Below are 23731 nucleotides of genomic sequence, written 5' to 3'. Positions count from 1 at the left end.
CCAACCTAAAGTCAGGACAAAAAGATTAAATTTGTATGGAAAGAACTACAGGGAGTATTTAAAGGAACCAACACTTCAAATCTTCATCTCCCAAGTATCCAGTTATTCCCAACTTAAATTTTTGATAAGCTAAATTCACCTCTGGTTTATGTTGCTTTCTGCTCTCTTAACGTAAGAACATAAGAACGGCCATACTGGGTCAGACCAAAGGGCCATCTAGCCCAGTATTCTGTCTTCCAAAAGTGGCCAATGCCGATGCCCCAGAGGGAATGAACAGAACAGGTAATCATCAAGTGATCTGTCCCCTGTTGTCCATTTCCAGCTTCTGGCAAACAGAGGCCAGGGACACCATTTCTGCCCATCCTGACTAATAGCCATTGATGGACCTATCCTCCATGAATTTATCTAGTTCTTTTTTGAACCCAGTTATAGTCTTAAAACAGGGTCCTGGTGACAAGAAATGTGCCAGGACTGGAAATATGCCTCTTCTGGTTTGGGGGAGAAGGTTAGGTCATAGGAAGCCACCACAGACCCAAAAATAGGCTGTTCTGTTTATGTCATGTTTTGGCCAGGGAATTCACTGATTCAGCACACCTCTGCCTCAGTCTTTGTAGGTGGGAATCCAGTGAATTCTGATGGAAATTAAAATTGCCCTCTCTGAGCACAAACCCTGAGAAGAGGACAGTGGGGAAGCCTTCCCTCTCTCTTTGGTAAACTCCCATTCCTCTGAGATGTGCAAGAGGAATATTTATCTCAGGAAATTGCAATTTGTACCTCCATCTGCCCTGGCTTGGATCTAGTCCATAATGCCCATCTTTTGTCCTTAGTTGTATGTCTAACTGCATTTCTAGCCTCTGTATATAGGGCTTGTGTTAAAGTTGCATGAAGTTTTTAAATAATCTTGTGTGGTTTTCACAGATCATGTATCTAGGACCTATGCAGTTCATCTGTTCCATTTCGCCCCACCATCTGTGATCCATACTTTTCAAAAATAGCTTCTCCTTTCTTTACATCTCTTGAAGATTTGTTCTTATTTAGAATATTGTGTTATTAGTGTCCACCTTTTCCAGTTTGTCTTGGCATCTCTCTAGCTTTAGGTTTCTAGCAATGTGATTCTAAAACTAATTCTGATACTTAGAAAGAAGAGATTTACCTGCTATCTCAGTATTATCAAATTCTCCTACACTTCTTCCCTTTTCAGAATGTCACTTTTAAAAAGTACTGTTTCAGTATGAAGAAGCGTGGTTCCATTTAACATTAATGGGCATTGCATGACGTGAAATCCTTTGCCTTATATAGAATGTGCATTCCCCAAGTTCTGATAAGGATCTACATTGAAAAGAAATTGTTTGAGAAAATGTGGTATTTATATCTATTGAAACATGTGCAAAGCATACACGCTTTGGCTCATAGAAAATCCTGAGTTATGAATTATTACCACTAATGAGCATGTGATCTAGAAGTTTATATTCACGTACAACTCCTTAAGAGAACTCTAAATAAAGAGAAACCCCCAAAATCAGGGAAATGAAAAGTTAAGCTGCCTAACAGTATATACCCTCTACTCCACCCACAAGCACGCACTTTACCATAATTACAACTATTGACCACATATTAAACCCTTAATTCTGTCTCACCAACCCAACCCCTTGAGATGCCTACCATTTTTGTTGCACTTCTGTATACAACCCATAAACAAACGTATCCAACTACTACACTAAATATCCACAACTAATAGTGTTGGAGGGATGTGTGCAGAAGGGTAAAAGGAGGTCATCATTAGGGTTGTGTTCTATAATCTGTGCCATATGGTAGTTGTGGTAATGGCTAAGTGTGTGTGCTTGTAGATAGAGGAGTAGAGAGTACATGCTGTTTTGTAGCTTACCTCTTCATTTCTTTGTTTTGTGAGTTTGTGTCAGGTTTGGTGCATGTATGTACATGTAGTAACCCTAACTGCACTGCAACCAAGTTTTTTGTATGCTGATTTCCTAGCTTCTTTTAATGCTTAATTGTGGGTGAAACCTTGACAAGAATTCTTGTCAAGTTCTTAGAATGTATTGGGGACTTCTTTTTTCAGAAAGTGTAGAAAGTAACCAGGGACGCAGCCATTTTAGACTTGATTCTCACTAACAGAGAGGAATTGGTTGTGAATCTGATGGTGGAAGGCAATATTCTGAAATGATCATGAAATGATTGATATAATGATTCTAAGGAAAGGAAGGAGTGAGCAGTAGAATAAGGAAAATGGAATTCAAAAAAACATACCTTAACAAACGCAGAGAAAACTGATAGGTAGAGTTCCATAGGAAGAATAGCTAAGGGAAAAAGGAGTTCAGGAGAGAGAGTAGTTTCTCAAAGCAACAGTATTTAAGGCACAACAGAATGCGAAGGACAAATAGGAAGACTAGCACAACACCAATATGGCTGCATTAGGAGCTCATTAATGTCCTGAAATTCAAAAAATAAATCCAACAAAGTGGAAACATGGACAAATTTCTAAGGATGAGTACAAAAGAATAATGAAAGCATATTGAGACCAAATGAAAAAAGCAAAGGTACAACATGAGTAATACCTACAGGGACATAAAAGGCAATAAGAGGAGGCTCTCTATAAATACATTAAGAGAAAGATGAAGGAAAGCGTAGGTCCTCTACTTAACAGGGAAGTAGAGCTAATAATGGATTACATCAAGAAGGCTGAAGCGTATAATACCCATTTTTCTTCAGCCTTCACTAACAAGGTTCATTGTGACCAGAACCAGCTATATTAACAAAAAGAGGGAAGGACCAGGAGCCAGAATAGGGAAAGAACAGCTTAAAGAATAGTTAGGTAAGTTAAATGTATTCAATTCAGCAGGACCTGATGAAATTCACCCTAGGGCACTTAAGAAATTAGCTGAAGCAATTGTGAAACCATTAACAATTATCTTTGAGAACTCATGGAGGATGGGTGAGGTCCCAGAGCCCTGGAAAAGTGTAAACATAGTACCTATCTTTAAAGGGGGGAAAGAGAGGACCCAGGGAATTATAGACTAGTGATCCTAATTTTGATATCTGGAAAGATAGTGGAACAAATTATTAAACAATCAGTTTATTATCACTTGGAGAATAATAGGGTGATAAGTAATAGCCAATATGGATTTGTCAAGAACCAAATTTTTTTTTAATGGAGATATACCTATCTCATAGAACTGGAAGGGACCCTGAAAGGTCATTGAGTCCAGCCCTCTGCCTTCACTAGCAGGACCACATACTGATTTTTGTCCTAGATCCCTAAGTGGCCCCCTCAAGGACTGAGCTCACAACCCTGGGTTTAGCAGGCCAATGCTCAAACCACTGAGCTATCATGCCAGACCAACCTAATTTCTTCCTTTGATGTGATTAATATGCTAGTGTATGGGGAGAGGGTAGCAGGAGACATGATATATCTGGATTTTTAGTAAGGCATTTGACACAGTCCCACGTGATAGTGTCATAGGGAAATGCTGTCTCATTGAAATTACTATAAAGTGGGTGTAAAACTGGCTGAAAAAACAAATGCAGAGTAGTTATAAATAGTTTGTTGTCAAATTAGAAGGGCATATCCAGTAGAGTCCCACAGGGCTCTGTCCTGGGTCCAATATAAGTCAATATTTTCATTGATGACTTGGATACTGGAGTGGAGATTATGCTTATAAATTGCAGATAACATGAAGCTGAGAGGTGTTGCAAACACTTTAGAGGACAGAATTCAAAATTACCTTGACAAATTGGAGGATTGGTCTGTAATCAACAAGATGAAATTCAGTCAAGACCACTGCAAAGTACTACATTTATGAAGGAATAATCAAATGCAGAACTACAAAATAGGGAATAACTGGCTATGGAGTAGTAGTACAGAAAAGGATCTGGGGGTTATAGTGGATCACAAATGGAATATGAGCCAACAATGTGATACCGTTTGTGAAAAAGGCAAATGTCATTCAAGAGTGTCATATGTAAGACACAGGAGATAATTGTCCTGTTTTTCTTGGCACTGGTGAGGCCTCAATTGGAATACTGTGTCCAGTTTTGGGTTCCACACTGTAAGAAAGATGGATAGTCCAGGGAAGAGCTACAAAAATTATAAAAGGCTTAGAATACTTGACCTGTGAGGAAAGGTTAAAAAACCTGAGTAAGTTTAGTCTTGAAAAGAGAAAACTGAGGGGGACACCAGAAAATAGTCTTCAAATATGTTAAGGGCTGTTGTTAAGAGGAAGGTGATAAGTTGTTCTCCATATACACTAAAGGTAGGAAAAGAAATAATTGGCTTAATCAGTAACAAGGGAGATTTAGATTAGATGTTCGGAAAAACATTCTAACTATAAAAGTTACATTCTGTAATAGGCTTCCAAGGGAGGTTTTGGAATCCCGGTCACTGGAGGTTTTTTAAGAACAGGATAAACAAACACCTGATAAGGATGGTCTAGAGATATACATGGTCCTGTCTCAGTGCAGGAAGGCGGGGAAGGACTAGATGACCATCTGAGGTCCCTTCCAGCTCTACATTTCTACTACATTTCTATAATTCTGTAAGAGGATAGTGCAGACCTGTTGTAGGTAGAAGTGCAGAATATTTTATCTATCAGCAGAGGTGATTGAACACTCCTTCTCTGTTGTAGGATAAAGTATTACAGAACAGTAGCACCTACAAAGAAGATTTTAAATGCACCTAAATCCCCTCAATCAGCCCTGTGCACCCAATTCTCCCCTAATAATCAGACGTGTGTGCGCGCACGCGCACCCTTGAAGTACCAAGCTTCCCACCCACCAAATCAAGCAGGATTATGTGCACCTGTTCCCCAAGCAAGTAAGGAAGTTTGTGTGAACCTGACCTGTCATACAATCCAATTTCTGTGTGCTCAGGCCAACAATCAAGTTTGTGTGCACAGTGCATAAATTGTCAATTATTACCTGGTTACCAATAATTATCTTAAATCCTGTCACTTTTATAAAAAGAAAAACAATTCTGGTTGCACCTGATTTGCATAGGATCCACTTCGCTACCAAGTTTTGTGTAAAAAGAAAAAATGTTATTAAAGAAGTATTGCTCAACAGTGAAGAGTAGAACTGAGAAGGAAATATTCCAGCAAAAGCCCATTTTCAAAGAAATTCTGTTAAATATTTACATAGTGAAAGTAAACTAAAACTGCATTGAAAATTTATGGCATAAAAATGAACTAAAATTTTCACACTGAATTGGTAACGTACTTCAGAGAAAAACTCTACTTTAGAGAAAAACGAGAAATGTTTGTGTTTTCTAAATATATTTTAGAACAAAACCCTAACTGTGGAGTTTCTGCTGGGTTCTTCAAAAGTTTTTTAAAAAGTTGTTGTTGTTAAACCAGAACCATTAAAATGCTTTTCTAGTGGCTCCCCCTAAGCATTAATTATGCATTTAAATTCCTATTTGAATAGTGTTTGAGAGGCTTGGTAAATCACTTATGCAACAGAGTACTTTGCTCTAATTTCTAGAATTGAGATTAGCCTTTTTGTGCTAAATAAGATTTTTATCATATAATGTCTACTGCTTGCAGTGAAATGTGGTTTTGGGTCTTAAGTAAAATGTTATCTTAAACTTCCTAGTGTGTGATTGATAGTCTCTTTTAGAAGAACACTAAGGACTGAGCTATTGATGAAGAATTTTGTTACTAAGAGATTTAAGGTCGGTGCTAACGTAAATGGCCATGGAGGTTATTTACATAGATGAAGATGCTGTCTGATTTTATAAACAGACAATTAGTTTGACGTTGAATCTTGCTTTGCAAATAAATATGTTCGCATGGAGAAGACACTTTTTGTGAAGAACATAAGCGGAAAAAAATGCACGCTTTCAGCTAATTTTTTGTTGTTGTTGTTGCTTCAGGATACGCGTTCCTCCTTTTCCAAGAGGAGAGCTCTGTTCAGGCACTGATTGATGCCTGCATTGAAGAAGATGGAAAGCTCTATCTATGTGTTTCCAGTCCTACTATCAAGGACAAGCCAGTAAGTAAACAGTAGATGGCCTCCAGGCTATAGCTGCCATCTGTCTAAAGCTGCTCCTGAGATGATGATGGTGAAAATAATCAAAAGCAAACTACTGTTGTCAGAGTTCAACATCTGGGACAACTGAATGACTCAAATAACCGCAGTGTCTTGAATTAATAGGATTAAAACAGAGCAACTAGACATGTTCAGTTAATGAGACTGTGACAGTTTATATAGACTGATGAACATGCTAGGACTGTAATGTGGTGAGACTTAAGCATGCAATTTTCTTCTTTTATTAAATAGGTTCAGATTCGTCCCTGGAACTTAAGTGATAGTGACTTTGTGATGGATGGTTCACAGCCGCTTGATCCTCGAAAAACAATTTTTGTTGGAGGCGTCCCTAGGCCATTAAGAGCTGGTAAGTATAAAACTGGTATTGTAATGTGGCAATTTTTAAAGGTATACTATTGTCAGAAATAAACTGAATCATACATATTGCATAAGATTTATAAACAGTCTACCATCAAGATATTCTTATCTGTGAAATATCTCCCTGTATTTACACTCTCTCTCCTGTAAATTCTCCAGGTGGGCTGTGGCCACAAAGCACTGCTCATCATTTATAGCTATTTAAAATCATCAAGAACTTCATGGTTATATCCAAATTAAAGCTACAGGAAATTCACTTATATTACTTGTCAAAGTTTTAACGTAAAATTTATCACTCAAAGGTTGGTTTTGTTTAAAAAAAAAAAAAAAAAAGTGTGTGGGTAGGAGAATCCATGCTCCCATTACTGCACTTGAACTTGCTCAGAATTTTACTGCTGCTGTTCCAGTCTTACTAGTAGTCTACTAAAGCATCCCATGGCATCCATCCAGTCAACAGTTTGTATGAAATGGAATCATAGTGCAATGTGCTAGAAATCCCAGCACCTATTAGAGAGACTGCAGGAGTGCCACTCATGATACCAGAACTTGTAATGTAGCATAACTCCATCACAGAAAGAACAGCAGTCAGAAGGAAGACACACGACATCTATTAGTCCATCACAAAATTGAGAGCCAAAAAAGTGACAATCTAAGATCTGGGTGTAAAAAATCTTCTTTGGTTTTTGATTCTTGGGCCTAGAATTTCCTGGCCTCGTGGAATTTTTTCATTCACAAAAAAATTATCTTTAGCCATATTATAAGCATTATGCTTTTTGTCACTGCAGCAAAAACATAGTATGGCCTTTTTCTTCTTCCAAACAGTGTTGTGATTCTTTTTCATCACTTCAGTCAAAATGTTCCAGTTACTTGGTCAAAGCTCATTGTTTGAGTAAACTAAACAAACACACTACTGCTTGTCATATTAATATCTGCTGAAATTGAGCTTCTGTGGCATTAATGTGATTATCTTGTCTTCACTAAAGTAGTAAGACTTTTAGCTCACTTTTTACTGTATTTGTGAACAGATGTTTATTTAAAATAAACACTATTATTCAACAGCACCATCAGCTGACAGCTTCATGCCCTATTTCCAAGTGTATCATCTATGTCCTAAATGTAAAATTTCACTATATACAGATTAAATCAGTTGCAGTAACTGAAGTGGGCATTTAAATGCTGTGAATGGTTTGCCAAAATACCTGTTTTGTACATTTGAAATTAACTCTTATGAAATTCTGTTCCAACTCACAAAGTCTAGATAAGCAGGCTTTGTATAGGGGTTTGAAGGACAGAAGCCCCCACAGGGCCGCCCAGAGGGGGGAGCAAAGGGGGCAATTTGCCCCGGGCTCCGCAGGGGCCCCCAAGAGAAGAGCGGAGGCTCCCGCCTCCGCCCCTCTCCTGGAGCCTCAGCGCATCAAACGCCGAGTCTCCGGCTGAGCCCCGCCCTGATCCGAGCCGCGTGGGGAGAGGGCGGGGCTGGGAGCTCCAACGGGGCCTGAGCCCCGCCCCGCTCAGAGCGGCGTGGGGAGGGGGCGGGGCAGCTCCCTCCGCTCGGCCCGGAGCTCCCAGCCCCGCCCCCTCACACGCGGCTTTGAGCGGGACGGAGCCCAGGCCCCGCCGGAGACGCGCTCGGGTAAGAGGCTGAGGCTGAGGCCGGGGCAGGGGAAGCGGGACCCGCTGCTGCCGAAGCGCAGCCCGGTCTTCGGCGGCGGGGGCCCCTTCTGTTCCGGAACCCGCCGCTGAAGTGCCCCGAAGGCCCGCGGCAGGGACCCCCCCCCCCGCCACCGAATTACCACCGAAGACCGGGCTGCGCTTCGGCGGCGGGTCCCGCTTCGGCGGTAATTCGGCGGCGGGGGGCTTCCGCCGCGGGTCTTCGGGGCACTTTGGCGGCGGGTCCCAGAACGGAAGGGCCCCCCGCCGCCGAAGACCCCGGGCCCCCGGAATCCTCTGGGCGGCCCTGAGCCCCCACTCCAAATGGAGGCAGGGTATGGAGCATTTATACAGCCAAACAATAGTGGACTGCTACAACATGTACTCAAGGATTTTTGTAGGAATTCTACCCAGTTCACAGTCCATGCATTCATCAGCCCCTGAGTCTGCCCAAAAATCCTCTTTCACATCCCATGAAGGAAATCCCCTTAGAGTTCAGCTTTAGGGCACATAGGTGGCAGTGACTCATTGTTCTACTGAGTTTTGACTTTATAAAGTCACTTGAGAGGGATGTGGCCACTGCTGTGAAAATCGATATTTTAAGTATTCTTATGAAATATTTCGTATATATTTCCTAGATTTATTGGTTTGTATTTTACAATACATATGACATAATAAATTACTAATATTTCTTTTCTATTACTTTTCAAATAAAAATACATTTGACAGCATTTACATTGCTTATTTTAAAATATTATTGTATTCTTTTGTTCTTCCATAGTGGAATTGGCTATGATAATGGACCGTCTCTATGGTGGAGTTTGTTATGCAGGAATTGATACTGACCCTGAGCTGAAATACCCCAAAGGTGCTGGGCGTGTTGCATTTTCCAATCAGCAGAGTTATATTGCTGCCATTAGTGCTCGGTTTGTTCAACTTCAGCATGGCGATATCGATAAACGAGTAAGTTGTACAGAATTAGTTGTTTAAAACATTTATTACGTGTCTCTGCAAATGAGTTGCAAGCTATAAAACACACCTCGCAGAATTCACTGAAGTTGCATTTGGTTTGGCTTTGATACTAACTTCTTAGTTACATTTCTTTTAATAGTCATGTAACTGCTGAAGTTCTAGAAATTAAAACCTTATTGTGCAATATATATTCAGCAAAGCAGCAGTTTGTTCCTGTTACTTACTCTATACCGTATATTTTTCTTCTTCTAGAGACATAGCTCCTTTTTTGACATCAAGGGCAAAGGGCTGGAAAAATACACTTAGTTTTTCTTCCTTTTATCTGAAGTAAACCAGCACGGTGATGGAATCTTCTACCATTCTGACACTTCTACACTGAAACTCCTTAGGTTTGATTTTCAGAGCAGCTTAGTATCAGCAGTTTCCATTGGTTGTAGATGCTCAAAACTTGTGAAAATATGCCCCAATGGACACCCAAAATCAGATATTGGTAGCTCTTAACATCGCAGAGAGAGCTTTTTAAATGTGCACCAAATAAGTGTTGTCTTCCTGAGTTTGCAGACGGACAATTCCTGTGTATCCCCTGCTGCTCATAGCTTCCCAACGCAAAAATCAAATTGATACTGATAAGCTTGGTCAGTTTCACTACTGCTATTTAGAAGCATGTGAACAGCAAGGAAACTTACATAAATGATGTCAGTTTAAGTACAGTACGTTGCTGCTTTGGAAAACTATTGGTAGTGGCAGTTGTTGGAGCTTTATCATGGAGAGAGTGTTCCCAAAAAGGAATGTGGGTAAAGAGGAGGAAGGTTGGAGTAATGGAGATTCCCTTCTCCCTTATAGCAGGCCAAAGACTGAGAGAAAAATAGTACCTCTCATTAGAACCTCCTGGCTGTTGTGGGGAGAGGGAATGCCTTATTCCTTTAAGCAGAGAAGACTGAGGAATAGCTTCACATTTTTCATACACCTATTAATTAGAGGATGAAGTAGAAGTTGAAGCCCTCATGTAGGGTCCTGTGACAGAATCCTCCTTTCCAGCAATTCTATGTGTGGAGCAAGAGAGTGGACTGGACTTTTCATGAAGGCATTAATTTTATTGGTGAGACCGCCCCTTCTCATCTTCTGCATCAGTCTCTGGCTAATAGATTTTTAGTCCTTTGGCTAATAGGTATTTATGTGGGAAGAAGGATAACCTTGTGGTTCAGGTTTTGGGCTGGGGCTCTAGAGTCCAGGGTTCAATTCCTGCTCTGCCACAGATATCCTTTGTGACCTTGGACAAGTCACTTAATTTGTCTCTGCCTCAGTTTCCACCTGCAAAATGGGAATAATAGCACTTCTCTACCTCACAAGGATGTTGTAAGGATAAATACATTAATAATTATAAGGAACTCTGATATTATGGTGATGCTGGCCATAAATGGGTAGACAGTAAATTTATCATGCCATGGTGATAAATAAGTCATTTAACTTTTCTAAAGGAACATTGAAGGCATATTGTCAGATTATGAATCCCATTTAAACATTCCTTAGCTGTATTACTGGGAAATTGAAACAGGAATATCAGAATGGTTCTACTGGATCAGACCAATGATCCATCTAGTCCAGTATCTGGTCTTCTATAATGGCCAGAGGATGCTTCAGAGGAAGGTGTGAGAATCCCACATGAGGCAGATCTGATATCTGCTCCGTGAAGTTCTCTTCCTAGTCCCCAATAGAAATAGTCCTAAGCATTGGAGGGAGGGAGAGGGAGAGGGGAAGTGTGTGTGTGTGTGTGTGTGTGTGTGTGTGTTCATTCCAAAACACTTTGCTTGCATTAACTGGTATAACTTTGGATATTCTTGTTATCCGTATAAATGTCCAGGCCCTCTAAGTTCTCTGCTTCCATGACATACTGTGCTAGTCTAATTCCACAGTTGAATTATGCCATGAGTGGAAAAAGTATTTCCTTTTAACAATCTTGAATTTGCTGCTTTTCAGTTTCATTGAGTGTTACCCGGTTCTTGTGTTGTGAGCCAGGGAGAACCAAAGCACCAATCTATCTTCCCTGTACCATTCTTTCTTTCTTATACCTTTATTTTGGGTCCTTTTTTATTCCTTACCTTTCTAAGGTAAACAATCCCAAACTTTTCAATATCTCTTTATATGAATGTTTCCATGACACTAACATTTTAATTTCCTTTCTCTGAATCCCCTCTAATTCTGCTGTATACTTTTTGAGGTGGATATTCCACTCAGTATTCCAGATGAGGAGTACAGCATTGATTTATAAAATGGTACTATAATATTTTCTGTATTATTCTTCATCCTGTTCTTTATGCATCGTAACACCTTGTTTGCTTTTGTGACTGCAGCTGTATCATGCACAGAAGTCTTCATTGATCTGTCACAATGATGCCCAGGTACCTTTACTGAGTTAATAAAGTAATTTACAATCCTGTAAGGATAATTCAAACTTTTCCTTCCAATATATGTTTGCTTTGCATTTATTTACCTTGAACTTTATCTGCCATTGTGTTACCCATTCACTTAGTTTGGTTAGGTCCCTTTGAAGTTCCTCACATTATTCTCTGGATTTGACTAGCTTAAATAACTTTATCATCTGCAAATTTTACTACCTCTTTGCGTAGCCACATCATTAATAAATATTAAAGAAAGTTCCTAGTATGGAACCCTAAGGTTCCTAAGTATGGAACCCTCTATTAGCCTTTCACCGTGATGATAATTGACCATTTATTCCTATTCTTTGTTCCTTATTTGTTACCCAGTTTTCAATCCAAGATAATACTCTGCCTTATATTCCATGGCTACCTAGCTTCTTTAGTAGCCTTTTGTGAGGGACCTTGTCAAAGGCTTTTGACAGTCTAAATAAATGTCAGCAGTTTCTCCTTTATCTATTACTATACTGATCCATTCAAAAATTCTAATAGATTAGTGAGACATTATTTCTCTTTGCAGAAACCATGCTGGTTAGATTATATCATATCATGATCTTCCAGGTGTTGTTTTATTCTGGTTTTAATTGTTATTTCAATGAATTTACAAGGTACAGAAGTAAGGCTTTCTGGTCTGTACCTGGATCACCCCTGGAACTTCTTTATGTATTGGTACAATTTTTGCTACCCTTCAGTCCTTAAGCTATTTTTAATTAGAAGAATGCATGTTCTTTGCTAGCAGTTCAGCCACTTCATCCTTGAGCTTCTTCAGTACTCTTGGATGTATACCATCCTGACATAGTGACTTGCTGCTTTTTAGATTATCCGCTTGTTTCGACACCTCTTCTGACTCCTCAATCTCTTTTAGTATCTTATCTTTTATTTCCAGAAAAGAGGAATTCTGGTGTAGTTTTCTTCCTGACATCTTCTGAGGTGAAGACTGATGCAGAGAAATTATTTAGCTTCCCAGCAATGTTCTTATCTTCTTTTAATTGCCTCCTTTGTCCCTTGATGATACAGAAGACACACTGATTTGTGTGCAGGCTTTATGTTTCTGATATACTTGAATAATCTCTTGGGTTTTTTTTATATTTCATCTATTTCCTCTTCAAAATCTGTTAGTCCTCCTAAATTCCATTTTACATATTACTTACTGTAATTTAGTCTCTGAATAATTGAAACCTTGAATTTATCTATTACACACTTATGTTTGGTTTTTGTATTTTAGTTTTCTGGATCAATGAAAATAGATTAGTAAATTTCAATTTTGTTTCCTAGTCAGTTTCACTTTGAGTGTTGTTGTGCTATAATATTGGGGTGTAAACACTGCAGAAGAATGTTTAAATTCTAACATGCTGCTTTCATTAATTTTTTTTTTCTTTTCTATTAGAACATATTTATTTTTAATATTAGATTTTGGGAAATCTAAAATACAGGCCTAATTTTTCAGACGTGTCTTTAAAATGAAACAAATGTTAAGCAAGATAGTTGCTTTGATTATGAAATCTGGTATCAGACCCATAGAGCTATTGTAAAATAATTTATATTGAAATGCTATATTTGTACAGAAAATCATGAAGCTAGTGATGGCCACGTTGATCAGTAGTCTGAGTGAGTTCTAGAATATTTGTTTTTCTTTATAAAAAATGAGAAGCTATCAAATGATGTACGTAGCTGAGCTATGTAATAGTGTGACCTTATTATTTTATCCTGCTGATTCTACTGTTTGTTACACTCAATTGTTCCATCATTTCAAATTAGTTACATTCCCATGTGTTTGTACATTCCCCTGCATAATGGGATCCCAATTTTGTTTGGGGCTTTTATATTGTGCTTTCGCCCAAATACTAATATATAGGAAAGAGTACTACTTCTAAATACATAAAGGGGAGGGGATTAAATCTCATACTTTTGACTGATGCATGTGTACACAATTTTCTGAAGGTAATAAAATGTAGTGTAAAAACTGTATAATGTGGATCACAGTTTTGAAAGCTTTGAAACCATTATGTTTTACATAAGTAGTATACTGACACAGAGGTTAAGGAAGTTTTTGGATCAGGGTGTATTTGAGAGATGTCAAAAGGCAAAACTTAATGCCTTTGTTTTAAATTCAGTATAATATATGAAGAGTGTCAGATGCACAAAACATTGCCTATTTGTTTGCCACATTAACACCTGGGTAATTACGGTTGTTAGACTGTTGTTAATTTCTGGCATTAAATTTTACATAAAAAATCCCCATTTCTAACACTAAGGTTCTTGTAGCTGTTAAATGTTTCAAATATATAAATTCTCCATGCTGTGGCTTTGATTAGTTTTTCCACTGTAACTATGGCAAATGAAAGTGTAATGACGCTGTTAAACTAATTCACGAAACTGGGAAGCAGAAATCTCCTGAGATTTTTTTTTTTAAATGAAAGATGAATTAGGCCACTAGAAATTAGTTGTCCAGAACAGATCATCATATGTCTTCAGTATCTTTTATTGTTCATTGGGTATATATTTGAATGCAACTTGAATGCAATTTTAATTAAAGGGAAGTTTTCTGTCTTTCTCCTTATATCTTTCTCTTACTCCTGTTTGTTACCAAACAATTTAGCTTAGGAAGATCACTTGCAGGAGCATAGAAATAGCCATACAGGATCAAACTAGTGGGCCATCTAGTTTGGTGTTCTATCTCTGCCAGCAACAGAAGCTTCCGAGGAGGGTGCCAGAAATCTGATGTGGGCGCAATTATGGAATAAATGGCACATAAAGGAAATATTACCTAATCCCTGTCAATTAGAGGTTGACATGTGCGTTGAAACATGAGGGGTTTTATATCCCTTTTGACTTCAAACAAAAAGTCTGCTTTATTTAATGTAACTCTTTACTTTTTTTGCCTTTCATTTTCATTGATTGTCCCTTTGTTTTTGTCCTATGAGAGAAGGTAAATCCAAACATCCAAGATACCTTCTGTGTTTTGTATACTGCTGTCATAATCCTCTCGGTTTTTGTCTCATCTCTAAACATTGAAGGAAACAAGGTTGTGTAGATGTAATTCAGAGGCACAATTTGGGCCCCTCTCCTGCTATTGCTTCCGAATAGGCAAACCCTTATATCTATGCTGAGTTCTATTAAAAGTAATGGCTCTGTGCACACCCATTCTAATAGAAAGATTGGAACTTTAGGCAGCGAATCTTATTTGTGGTGTTGATACATGAGCCAGAAAGAATACAGCTTGACTTTAAGACCCCATGATGCGTTTGCAAGGCTTGTAGTTAGAAGAAAAATCCTTTTTTATTTTTATATATATATATATATATATATATATATATATATAAAAGTCAAGCGGTGTGTGTATATGTGTGTGTGTGTGTGTGTGTGTATATATAGAGAGAGAGAGAGTGAACAAACTTAATTTGAGACACTGAAACAAAAATAATGATACTCAAAATGCCATTTTTACTGAATAGTTTTTCAAAATAGGACTCTTTAAAGATTTTTTTTTCCTTCATGATGTAGTTTTTGCCCAATCCAATAAACTATTGTTGAGAGAATTAATATTTTCAGTTCTACATTTACTGTTTCCAAATTGACAGGAGTATGAAACTTCTTGAGGATGACTTTCTATTAGATTTGGCCATTTGTTAATGCTTTTCTTATCCAATTCTTTGCCCCATAGATTTGTGAGATGTATCAAAGGTAATTTTTTGGGGGGGGTGGGGAGTTGGTTGAAGTATTCATATAAAATAGTGCATGGAAATATTGGTCAAGCCAAAGAAATGCAATATTTTTATAATTATTTTTCTAATACTATTTGTATAGATAGCCACTGATCTTTATAAAGGAAATTAAATATACGCTTAGATTTTAATTTTTTCTTGTGTTGCTCTGTTGCAAGGCTGCTCTTCCTCACAGGGCTGCGCGGTTTGGAGGCGAGAGGAGGATGGGCCACCACCCAGGGGTGGGGTGGACAGGGTAGGGGGACCCAGACCCTCCCAACTCCACTGGGCCCCAGCCCAGGGCCCTATGAGCAGCAAGTGTATTTGCCTCTAAGTCAGTGGGGATCCATCCGAACCACACTGACTTAACACCTGGTCCTACAACCAGTTCAATGTCTAGCCCCCCTGGGCTACTTCCTACTGTGTCTTCCAGTGACGTGGTCTCTGGCCTGTGAAGCTCCTGATAGTTCCAATGTCACCTGGGTGTCTGCAGGTAGCTGGATGGCTGTCTTGATCTCAGCAGGCTTGGCCTCCACAATCTTAGGCTCTAGCAGCTCCTGGGCATCTTCTCATTTCAGCGGTCATCCTTGGCTGATCTGGGCTGCTCCCTTTTATACTGACACTCTAATTGGAGCATTCCCAGCAGAGGAGAGGGGGCGTGGTTTCCTCTGCCCAAAGTATGGGGTTAACCCCAACTTGTCCAGTGCGGGGAAGTGCACCCTGTCAGAGTGAGCAATGTTTAAATGTAATTAATTACTTTCTGTTAGCTTCAAATTAGATCACTTTTCTTAAGACATTAAATAGTTGCTGATCAGGCTAGACATAAGGACTGATACCTATGTTTTTAGAGAAGGGAAAGGGAATGGTGGGAAAGAATCCTAAAATAAATTAAAAGCTTGACCAAGAACATCATTTTGGTCATGAGTCTTGTTTCTACACTTTTGAAAAAAACTAAACTACCAACAGACTACACACACTAACACATTTCCTAATGCTAACAAGCATCTTATCTGCAGTCTGTCCCCACAAAGTCCCTTAGGAAAAAAAAGGAATTAATGGTGACAGAAGCTTTAACTTCTTAGTAGACAGTTCTGTTTCATGGCATTTAGGTCACCAGAAATTTTGAAGGGCCTCTGGGTGCCAAGAAGGGAGTTGGAATAGCAGTGGGGGGTGTGTGTATGTATACATGTGTGTATGTATACATGTGTGTATATTAAAATATATATATATATATATATATATATATATATATAAAAGGAAGTGGGTATGTTTAGCTTGGAAAAGAGGAGATTAAGGGGGGGACATGGTTATTGTCTTCAAATACTTGAAAGCCTGCCATAAAAAGGATGGAGAAAAGTTGTTCTCTGTTGCCACAGAAGGCAAGACAGGAGAAAATGGGTTCAGACTACAACATAGCAAATTTAGATTAAATCTCAGGAAAAACTGTAAGAACAGTAGGACAATGGAACAGACTGCCTAGGGAGGTTGTGGAAGCTCCTTCACAGGAATTTTTCAAAAACTGTCTTGGATGGTTTAGCCCCAACAACTCCTGTATCTTGGCAGGGGGTTAGCATAGATGACTCTTGTGTTCCCTTCTAACCTTATGATTCTATGAAGTGATATAATTTAGGTGGTAGGAATGAAATACTTGAAGGGAAAAATTAAAATCTAAGGTAAAACTGATGTGGGCATGTGCTTACAGTTTCTTAAGTGGTAGGGGCAGAGAACAAGAAATACCTAGATCAACTTTATTTAGCATTCAGAACCACAGTATTTGGATACAGTGTACACCCACGAGATTTCAGCTGCCCAAAAATAATTTGGATATAACTACAATTAATCAAGACTCAACATAAAGGTTTTTAGAACATGAGGGCAATCATGGGGAGGCTTGCTACTAAACAACAAATAACCTGTTTGGGTTTTTTACCTCTAGCTATTTGCTCTTCAAATTCCATTTGAGCCCTCTTAATTTTCTTCTGACATAGTATCTGATGTAGTCTTTGATTAACGTTGATTTTCTGAAAGCTATCTGTGTGACTTAAGTAACCTCTTGAAAGTTGCCATTTAGCCATACTGATTTACTTCCTGCTTTCCTTTTAGTTTAAAACTGTGCATTTTTCTGAGTCTATTTTTTGTTTGTTTGTTTTTTGCAAGTAGCATCTGTGCCAAATGTTAGGATTGTAACTTTTTTAGCTTTGACTTCAGGGTCTTTTTGAAGTCTCCTTTTTCAGCTTTTGGTACCTTTCTCCCCACCGTTATGTAGCATTTAATTTTATTGTGTGTACTGTTACTTACTGGTTCAATTGTATATGTTTCTTGGACCAACTCCTGTGTGTTACTGAGGACTAAGTTGAGATGAGCTTCTCTTGTTTACTCAGTAACCCTAGCAGTTCCACAAACCAATTGTTTAAGGTGTTGATAATTTTTTTTCTTGTCCCGCTGAGATATTTGACAAGTTTATATGAAGGTAGTTGAAGTCTTCATTAATATAATTGTATTAGACTTTGTTATGGTCTTTGAGTTCAGAACATTGAGAGAGATCCATTTCCTTCTTCTGATCTGTAGTAGTACAGACCCAGCTTTGTATTCTTATAACTTGGAGTTAGTCCTCACCATTGAGAAGTTGTATGTGAATAGATTCTATGGAATATTTTAGATGTGGTACTCCTATCCTGTTTCTGCAATCTAATATTTATTTCTTATATGATCTATACCCAGGAATTATAGTATCCATGTTTGGTTTTGGTTTTTGCGTTCATCCATGTTTCTGTAAAGTCTGTTATGTCAAGGTCCTCCTCTTCCATTGGCAGACATTCTAGTTCATGTAATTGTGCTCTTCATTTTCTTGCATTTGAATATAAATATTTATAGTTTTTGACCATGTGCCTATTTTTATTTAATTTCTCAGTCTGACACCACGTTGATTTTAACAGAAATTACCTCTGTGATCTTGATTTCTGCCTGACCCAGTTTAGCTGTTTCTGTCCTATCCTTTACTTGATACAGAGATGCCTTGTGTTTTCCTTAACTCCCACTCCCCACCCCCAGCTCTACTTTGAACAATACCCCAAAATATCATTTTATGTGCCATCATCTGATTTCACTTTGATTAAGGTGAAGTCCATCCCTTCATATAGGCTCTCCTTTCCCTAAAATGCTCCTCAGGACATAGTAAATTTAAAGCCTTCCTCTTTACACCATCTTCTCATCCATGCATTGAGACCCTGAAGTTCTCCCTGCTTAGCTGGCCCTGCATGTGGAACTGGAGGCATTGCATAGAAATCTATAAGAGTGGCTCTGGACCTATGCATACATCCTAGCAATCTAAATTTAGCTTCCAGATCCTCAGTCATACACTTTCCTACATCATTGGTATCAATATGTATTATGACCAGAATCTTCTTACCAATATTCGGTAGAAGTGTCTCTAGATATTTCATGAGATTTTCCATCTTTGCACTCAGTAGGCAGATACACAGATGTCACATTTACCATATACCCAACCTTGAGATTGTTTACACAGCAAGAAAGTGCTTGGCAAGCCAGGGTGTGTGGCTCTTCAATGCACTAGTTTGCCATCCACAAAATGCTGTGTGGTCCCTGCTACAATGCACTAAAAGTTCCATAGTGCACTTCGATGTTGCAACAAAGTGCACTATGGAACTTTTAGTGCACTGTACTGGGATTCAGCCTGCAGATAGAGCGCTAGCTTGCTGCACACTATAGATTATACCATGGCTTGCTGCATGCTAACTCAACGTATAGACTATCCCTACATTTCTAATGGTTGAATTCCCCTATGACCAGAGTTTGTCTTCATTTCAACTGTGTAATCCCATCCCCAGGAGTGATCTCTGTACATGAGGAGTGATCAGCCTCCTCTATCTCAGTTAGAAGATGCGTCCTATCTAAAGGCGTGTATTTTTCTACCACCTGAGTTGCCTCCCATCAGGAAATTTGGGGGATCAGGGAAGTCCATTCTGAGATGGTCCCCTATGCAATCCATCTCTACATCTCTAGATACAGTTTTGTGTCTCTGCCACTCCATTTCTATAACTCTGGGCTGAAGATGGTTGGTTGGTCTCTCTCCGGGGTGCATACATATACCATACTTGACATATAGTCTTCATTTATGCAGTAAACCAGGTAACATCCATCCAGTCTTGTACATCCATAGTTACAGGGCTTTGTATTCTAACTTGGTACTAGATTATGTTAAGTGTGATTTTTTTTCATTGATTAGAAGGTGATTATTTTAGTGTTTTTTTCCCTAATTATTTGAGTCATTATCTTTTTTTTAATTATGCACTATTTTCTTGCTTGTCTCAGTTTTGGAAAAAGCCCAAACTCATATTAATAGGCATGGAGGTGAGGAAAAGAAGGAGAGAAAGTGCAAACGGTTAGAAAGAAATACTCTCATATGCTATGTTAATACACTGATTCAGTATTTTCATTGTTGAACTGAAACCACTGAGGGGGTTTAGGGTTCTTTCAGAGTTTAAGGAGCCATTGGCACACAGTTGATGACCGCACTCTCCCTAACAATAGATAGAGATCCTTGAATTTTGAAGTTCAGCCCACACACACTTATTCTTATTGAAATGTACAGTACTTCACTTGTTGCTTTAAATTGTAAAGATAACTCTTGCATGAGGTACCTATTCATATTAAAAGCTTTGAATTTAACTCATAGAAAAGCAACTTGTTGCAGTGATACAGAATGTAGAGTTTGCATTAAAAATACAGGTTAGCGCAGTGAGTGTACTTCCTGTTTTTTTCCACGACATTTTTTATGTACTGTAGACCAGTCAGGAATGATAGTCACTCATGGAACATTTTGGAAAAAAAAGAATTTTGATGCAAAGCATTTGGGGATTAATTTTAAGGATTGCTGTTTCCCCTTTTCTCTTAATTTGATTAGCATTTGTTGTAAGAATAGTGAGTTTGTGTGTGACTTAAAATCAACTTCATTTTCAAGAGTTTGCACTGATTATTCACATCAAGTGAAATAATAACTTTAGCTAGCTTGCAACAAACATACTTTTGCCTACTTATTAGAACACATTTTTAAAGGTAAGTGATGTGCTGATTAATATTATGCATCAAAGTGACTAGTTTCTGTCCATGCTACATCTAGTTTTCTCATATGTTTAAGGATACATCTTAAATACTTTTTTTTTCATTCAAGTTTTTACTGTTTCATACAGCAGTATGATCCTAGTATGTAAGGATGACTGCTTAGCTCCAGAACGGATAGCATCTTTATGTAGATTCTTGATAATGTTAAAGTCTATAGATAAACAATTCTTTTATAGCAATCACTTTTTGAGTATGAACTGCTGCAACACTGTGTTTTGTCAGACAAATGACAAGCAATATGTCTTCTTTATAAAGTGAGGAAAATGTCCAAAACAATGTTGCTGCTGCTGCTACAGTTTGTTTTTTAAGTTGTGGTCAATTCCTTTGTATTTTGTTTTGAAATTTTTTCTTCTCTGAACACAATGTCTTAACTGAACTGTAACAGAGACCTAATGCAAGTTAATCTTTACACACTTGCCACTTTTCCACTCTCACAGTCAGATGTGTTTGGCAGTGGGGAAATTGTCTATACAAGACAGGTGTCTGGTAGTCTGAGAGTTGCAAAAATTGTGTTTTAAATAATGTTTTTCAAAATAAAACCCCAACCCTAGAAATACAGTGTATTAACAACCTATTGTGTAAAGTTAAAATAGTTACAGGAAGAGTTAAAGGAATATATCGTCAAGGCTTTTAGCTACAAATTTGATATATCTTATTCCTGAAATGGTTATTAATTTGCACAAATTATCTGTACACACAATCATTTGTGTTTCTAAAACAGGATGTGAGCAAGCCGGTAAGGTAGGTACAAGTTTAACTCTGGTTTGCATACAAGCTAGATTCTTGCATGATCAAATAATTATGCGTGCAAAATTGTGTGCATAGTTAATGTATGTCTGTGCTGCAGTTAAACACCCACAGCTGGCCTCTGTCAGCTGACTCAGGTTATTTAATGGTAGTGTAGCTGTTTGGGCTCGGGCTGGAGCCTGAGCTCTGGGACCCTCTCCCCTTGTGGGGTCCTGGAACCTGGGCTCCAACCTGAGCCCAAATATTTACACCACAGTTAAAAAGCCCCGTAGTTTGAGTCAGCTCACATGGGCCAGCAGTGGGTGTTTAATTGCAGTGTAGGCATACCCTTAGAGGTCAGGCTGAGGTCTCTTTTGAACAATTGGTATTTTTCACAACCAGTGCTTCTGTATTAACCTTTATCAACAATATAGATTAGCTAGATACTCTCGTAATATACAAACGTAATATAATTCATAGAGTATGCTCCTTGAAGCATGTTTGAAAGCACCGAGCACATTTGCTCAATAAATAGTAGAAAGTAATGTGTATTGTGGGAGTGAATTTGGTAAAGGCAACTTGAAGCAAAACAAAAAAGTGTGTGTGTAAAATTATTTACATAAAAAAAATGTTTTTGCTTCCTGTGAATGCTACTGGGCAATGTGAGAGTAACCAAGGCTTCCATTTCCTTTCCTCCTCCTGATTTAATTTACACTTCTCCCCATAAAGAGTAGATTGCAATCTCCACTTGTCTATAAAAAAAGAAGTGTATTTCTAACATATTATGATCTGGAGGTGTGTTCCTGTGGCATATCTCCACTGTAGCATTTATGTACACACTTTTTTTTTTTGGTTGGGAATCCATAAAACAGATTGAAAATGCTTAATCTTTTCTGATGCAGAAATACAAGACATTAACTAGGGTTGGTTGTATCTTGTTTTTTTTCCCAACAGGTGGAGGTAAAGCCATATGTGTTGGATGACCAGATGTGTGATGAATGCCAGGGTGCACGATGTGGTGGAAAGTTTGCTCCTTTCTTTTGTGCCAATGTCACTTGCCTGCAGTATTACTGTGAGTTTTGCTGGGCAAACATCCACTCTCGTGCAGGTCGTGAATTCCATAAGCCATTGGTAAAGGAGGGGGCTGACCGCCCACGTCAGATCCACTTCCGCTGGAACTAAGCATAGTGAACCAGCGTCTACATAAGGAAAGAAGGGTGCATGTGGCTTACTGTGTTTGAAGATACTGACATGCAGAAGAAATAAGTGCATTCTTCTGCTTTTCACCCCAGCTATCAATACATGCATCTTTATCAGCAGCCAAAACACTACAAGCCTCTTGTTTTTCACCAAAACCCTACATCTCAGGCTTACTAATTTTTGTGATATTTTCATGTTAAAATAAAATGTTCTTTTGTATTTTCTCCAAGTTATTTTTATATGTAAAGTTAAAATTAGATATGAGAATGTTTTTGCGTAGGGGCACAAAGTCTGCTGCTATATTTAGTGGGTGAAGCGTGCACTTATTTCTAAACATGGGTTTTTAACTTCAAGATCTGCCCCAGTAATTTACCAAAGGTAGCAAAATAGTGAAGATGGAATATGTCTGCTACAAAAAGCTTATTTTTATTGTTGTTGCTATTTTCAGTGTATACATAAACTAAAAATTAGGGTTGATTTTTGCTCTCCATTTTGACTTGCAAGAAATAATACCTCAAGATAATCTGATTTATTAGCTATTTTTAAACACTTTTAATCACAAGCTGTATTAGCTATGCTGCTATATAGGTGTTATGTGTAATGCCACCTATTAATACGGGATTGAAACGTTTAAGAGACACTGCATTACAGATAAAATGCAGGCAGCACAATATGGCCTAAACTGCCATAGTTTTAGAATGTGAAAAAACTGCATGTTTACTTACCTGTATACACCATATGCATGCACTAGAACTGTTAATTAACAAGAGGTGAGTTATTGCAAATGTTCAAAAAAGGCTCTCTTGAATTTAGGTAGCATGAGCAAATTACAAAATTTGTTACAAAAAACAAACTTGCATGCATTATTGTGACTCAAGTAAAAAAAAATGTCCATGTGTACAATATGCAAATTAGTTTTAGATTAGAAAGTGCAGCCATTTTGTGACCTGGTCAGTAGTGGAATTCGATTTATGCAGACTGGATGTAATATTGTAATCCCTGTGCAATTTTGTGATGTGTGGTTCTAATTAATGTGGAGTGATGTAGTATAGACATGAGTTTGAGTAAAAAGCTAGAATTTTACAAAAAAGTTAATTTAAACCCCCTTGATTGTTCATGATTAAGATTTCCTCTACAAACCAAAGATGGCCAGCACACTGCTAACCAGTCACCAAATGTAAAACCCATGCAAAATACATTTTTAAAAAGTATACTTATATAAGAATGCATTATGCTTTAGTAATTAAATCTAGGTAAAGTCAAAATGGAGATGGTATAATATACAGTCGGCTAGTTGCATAACAAACTAAATTTTACCTTTAAGACAACAGTGAAATCTGACTTAAAAACTTGCTTACATGTATGACCTGTGTGCATTGTGGTCTTCTGTCAAACTGGGGTCACTGTTGCATGAAACGTAGCTACTTGACAGTCAAGTATAGTGTTTTTATTTTGATGAAGGAGTTCTAGTAATGACCTTGCTTG

At 38.2% G+C, this 23731-nt stretch overlaps 1 protein-coding gene across 9 annotated transcripts in view; it reads left to right on the top strand.

The window, feature by feature from the left end:
- Positions 1–22470, top strand: part of CPEB2 (cytoplasmic polyadenylation element binding protein 2) — an 89627-nt gene extending 67157 nt beyond the window's left edge. For 4 of the 9 annotated variants that reach the window (XM_039540049.1, XM_039540050.1, XM_039540048.1 and 1 more), the window contains 5 exons: positions 5885–6003; positions 6292–6406; positions 8849–9030; positions 11391–11438; positions 22001–22470. In XM_039540049.1, coding sequence (XP_039395983.1) covers positions 5885–6003; positions 6292–6406; positions 8849–9030; positions 11391–11438; positions 22001–22228 — 692 coding nt within the window. In that variant the 3' untranslated portion in view covers positions 22229–22470. Of the gene's footprint in view, positions 1–5884; positions 6004–6291; positions 6407–8848; positions 9031–11390; positions 11439–13039; positions 13083–22000 lie in introns of all 9 variants that reach the window. The other 5 variants (XM_039540054.1, XM_039540051.1, XM_039540055.1 and 2 more) reach the window with 2 other exon arrangements.
- The last annotated feature ends 1261 nt before the right edge of the window (positions 22471–23731 follow it).

Source organism: Mauremys reevesii, linkage group 5 (assembly GCF_016161935.1).
Source record: "Mauremys reevesii isolate NIE-2019 linkage group 5, ASM1616193v1, whole genome shotgun sequence".
Taxonomy (NCBI): Eukaryota; Metazoa; Chordata; order Testudines; family Geoemydidae; genus Mauremys; species Mauremys reevesii.
Note: the sequence above shows the minus strand (reverse complement) of the source record. Positions and strands in the feature narration are given on the sequence as shown.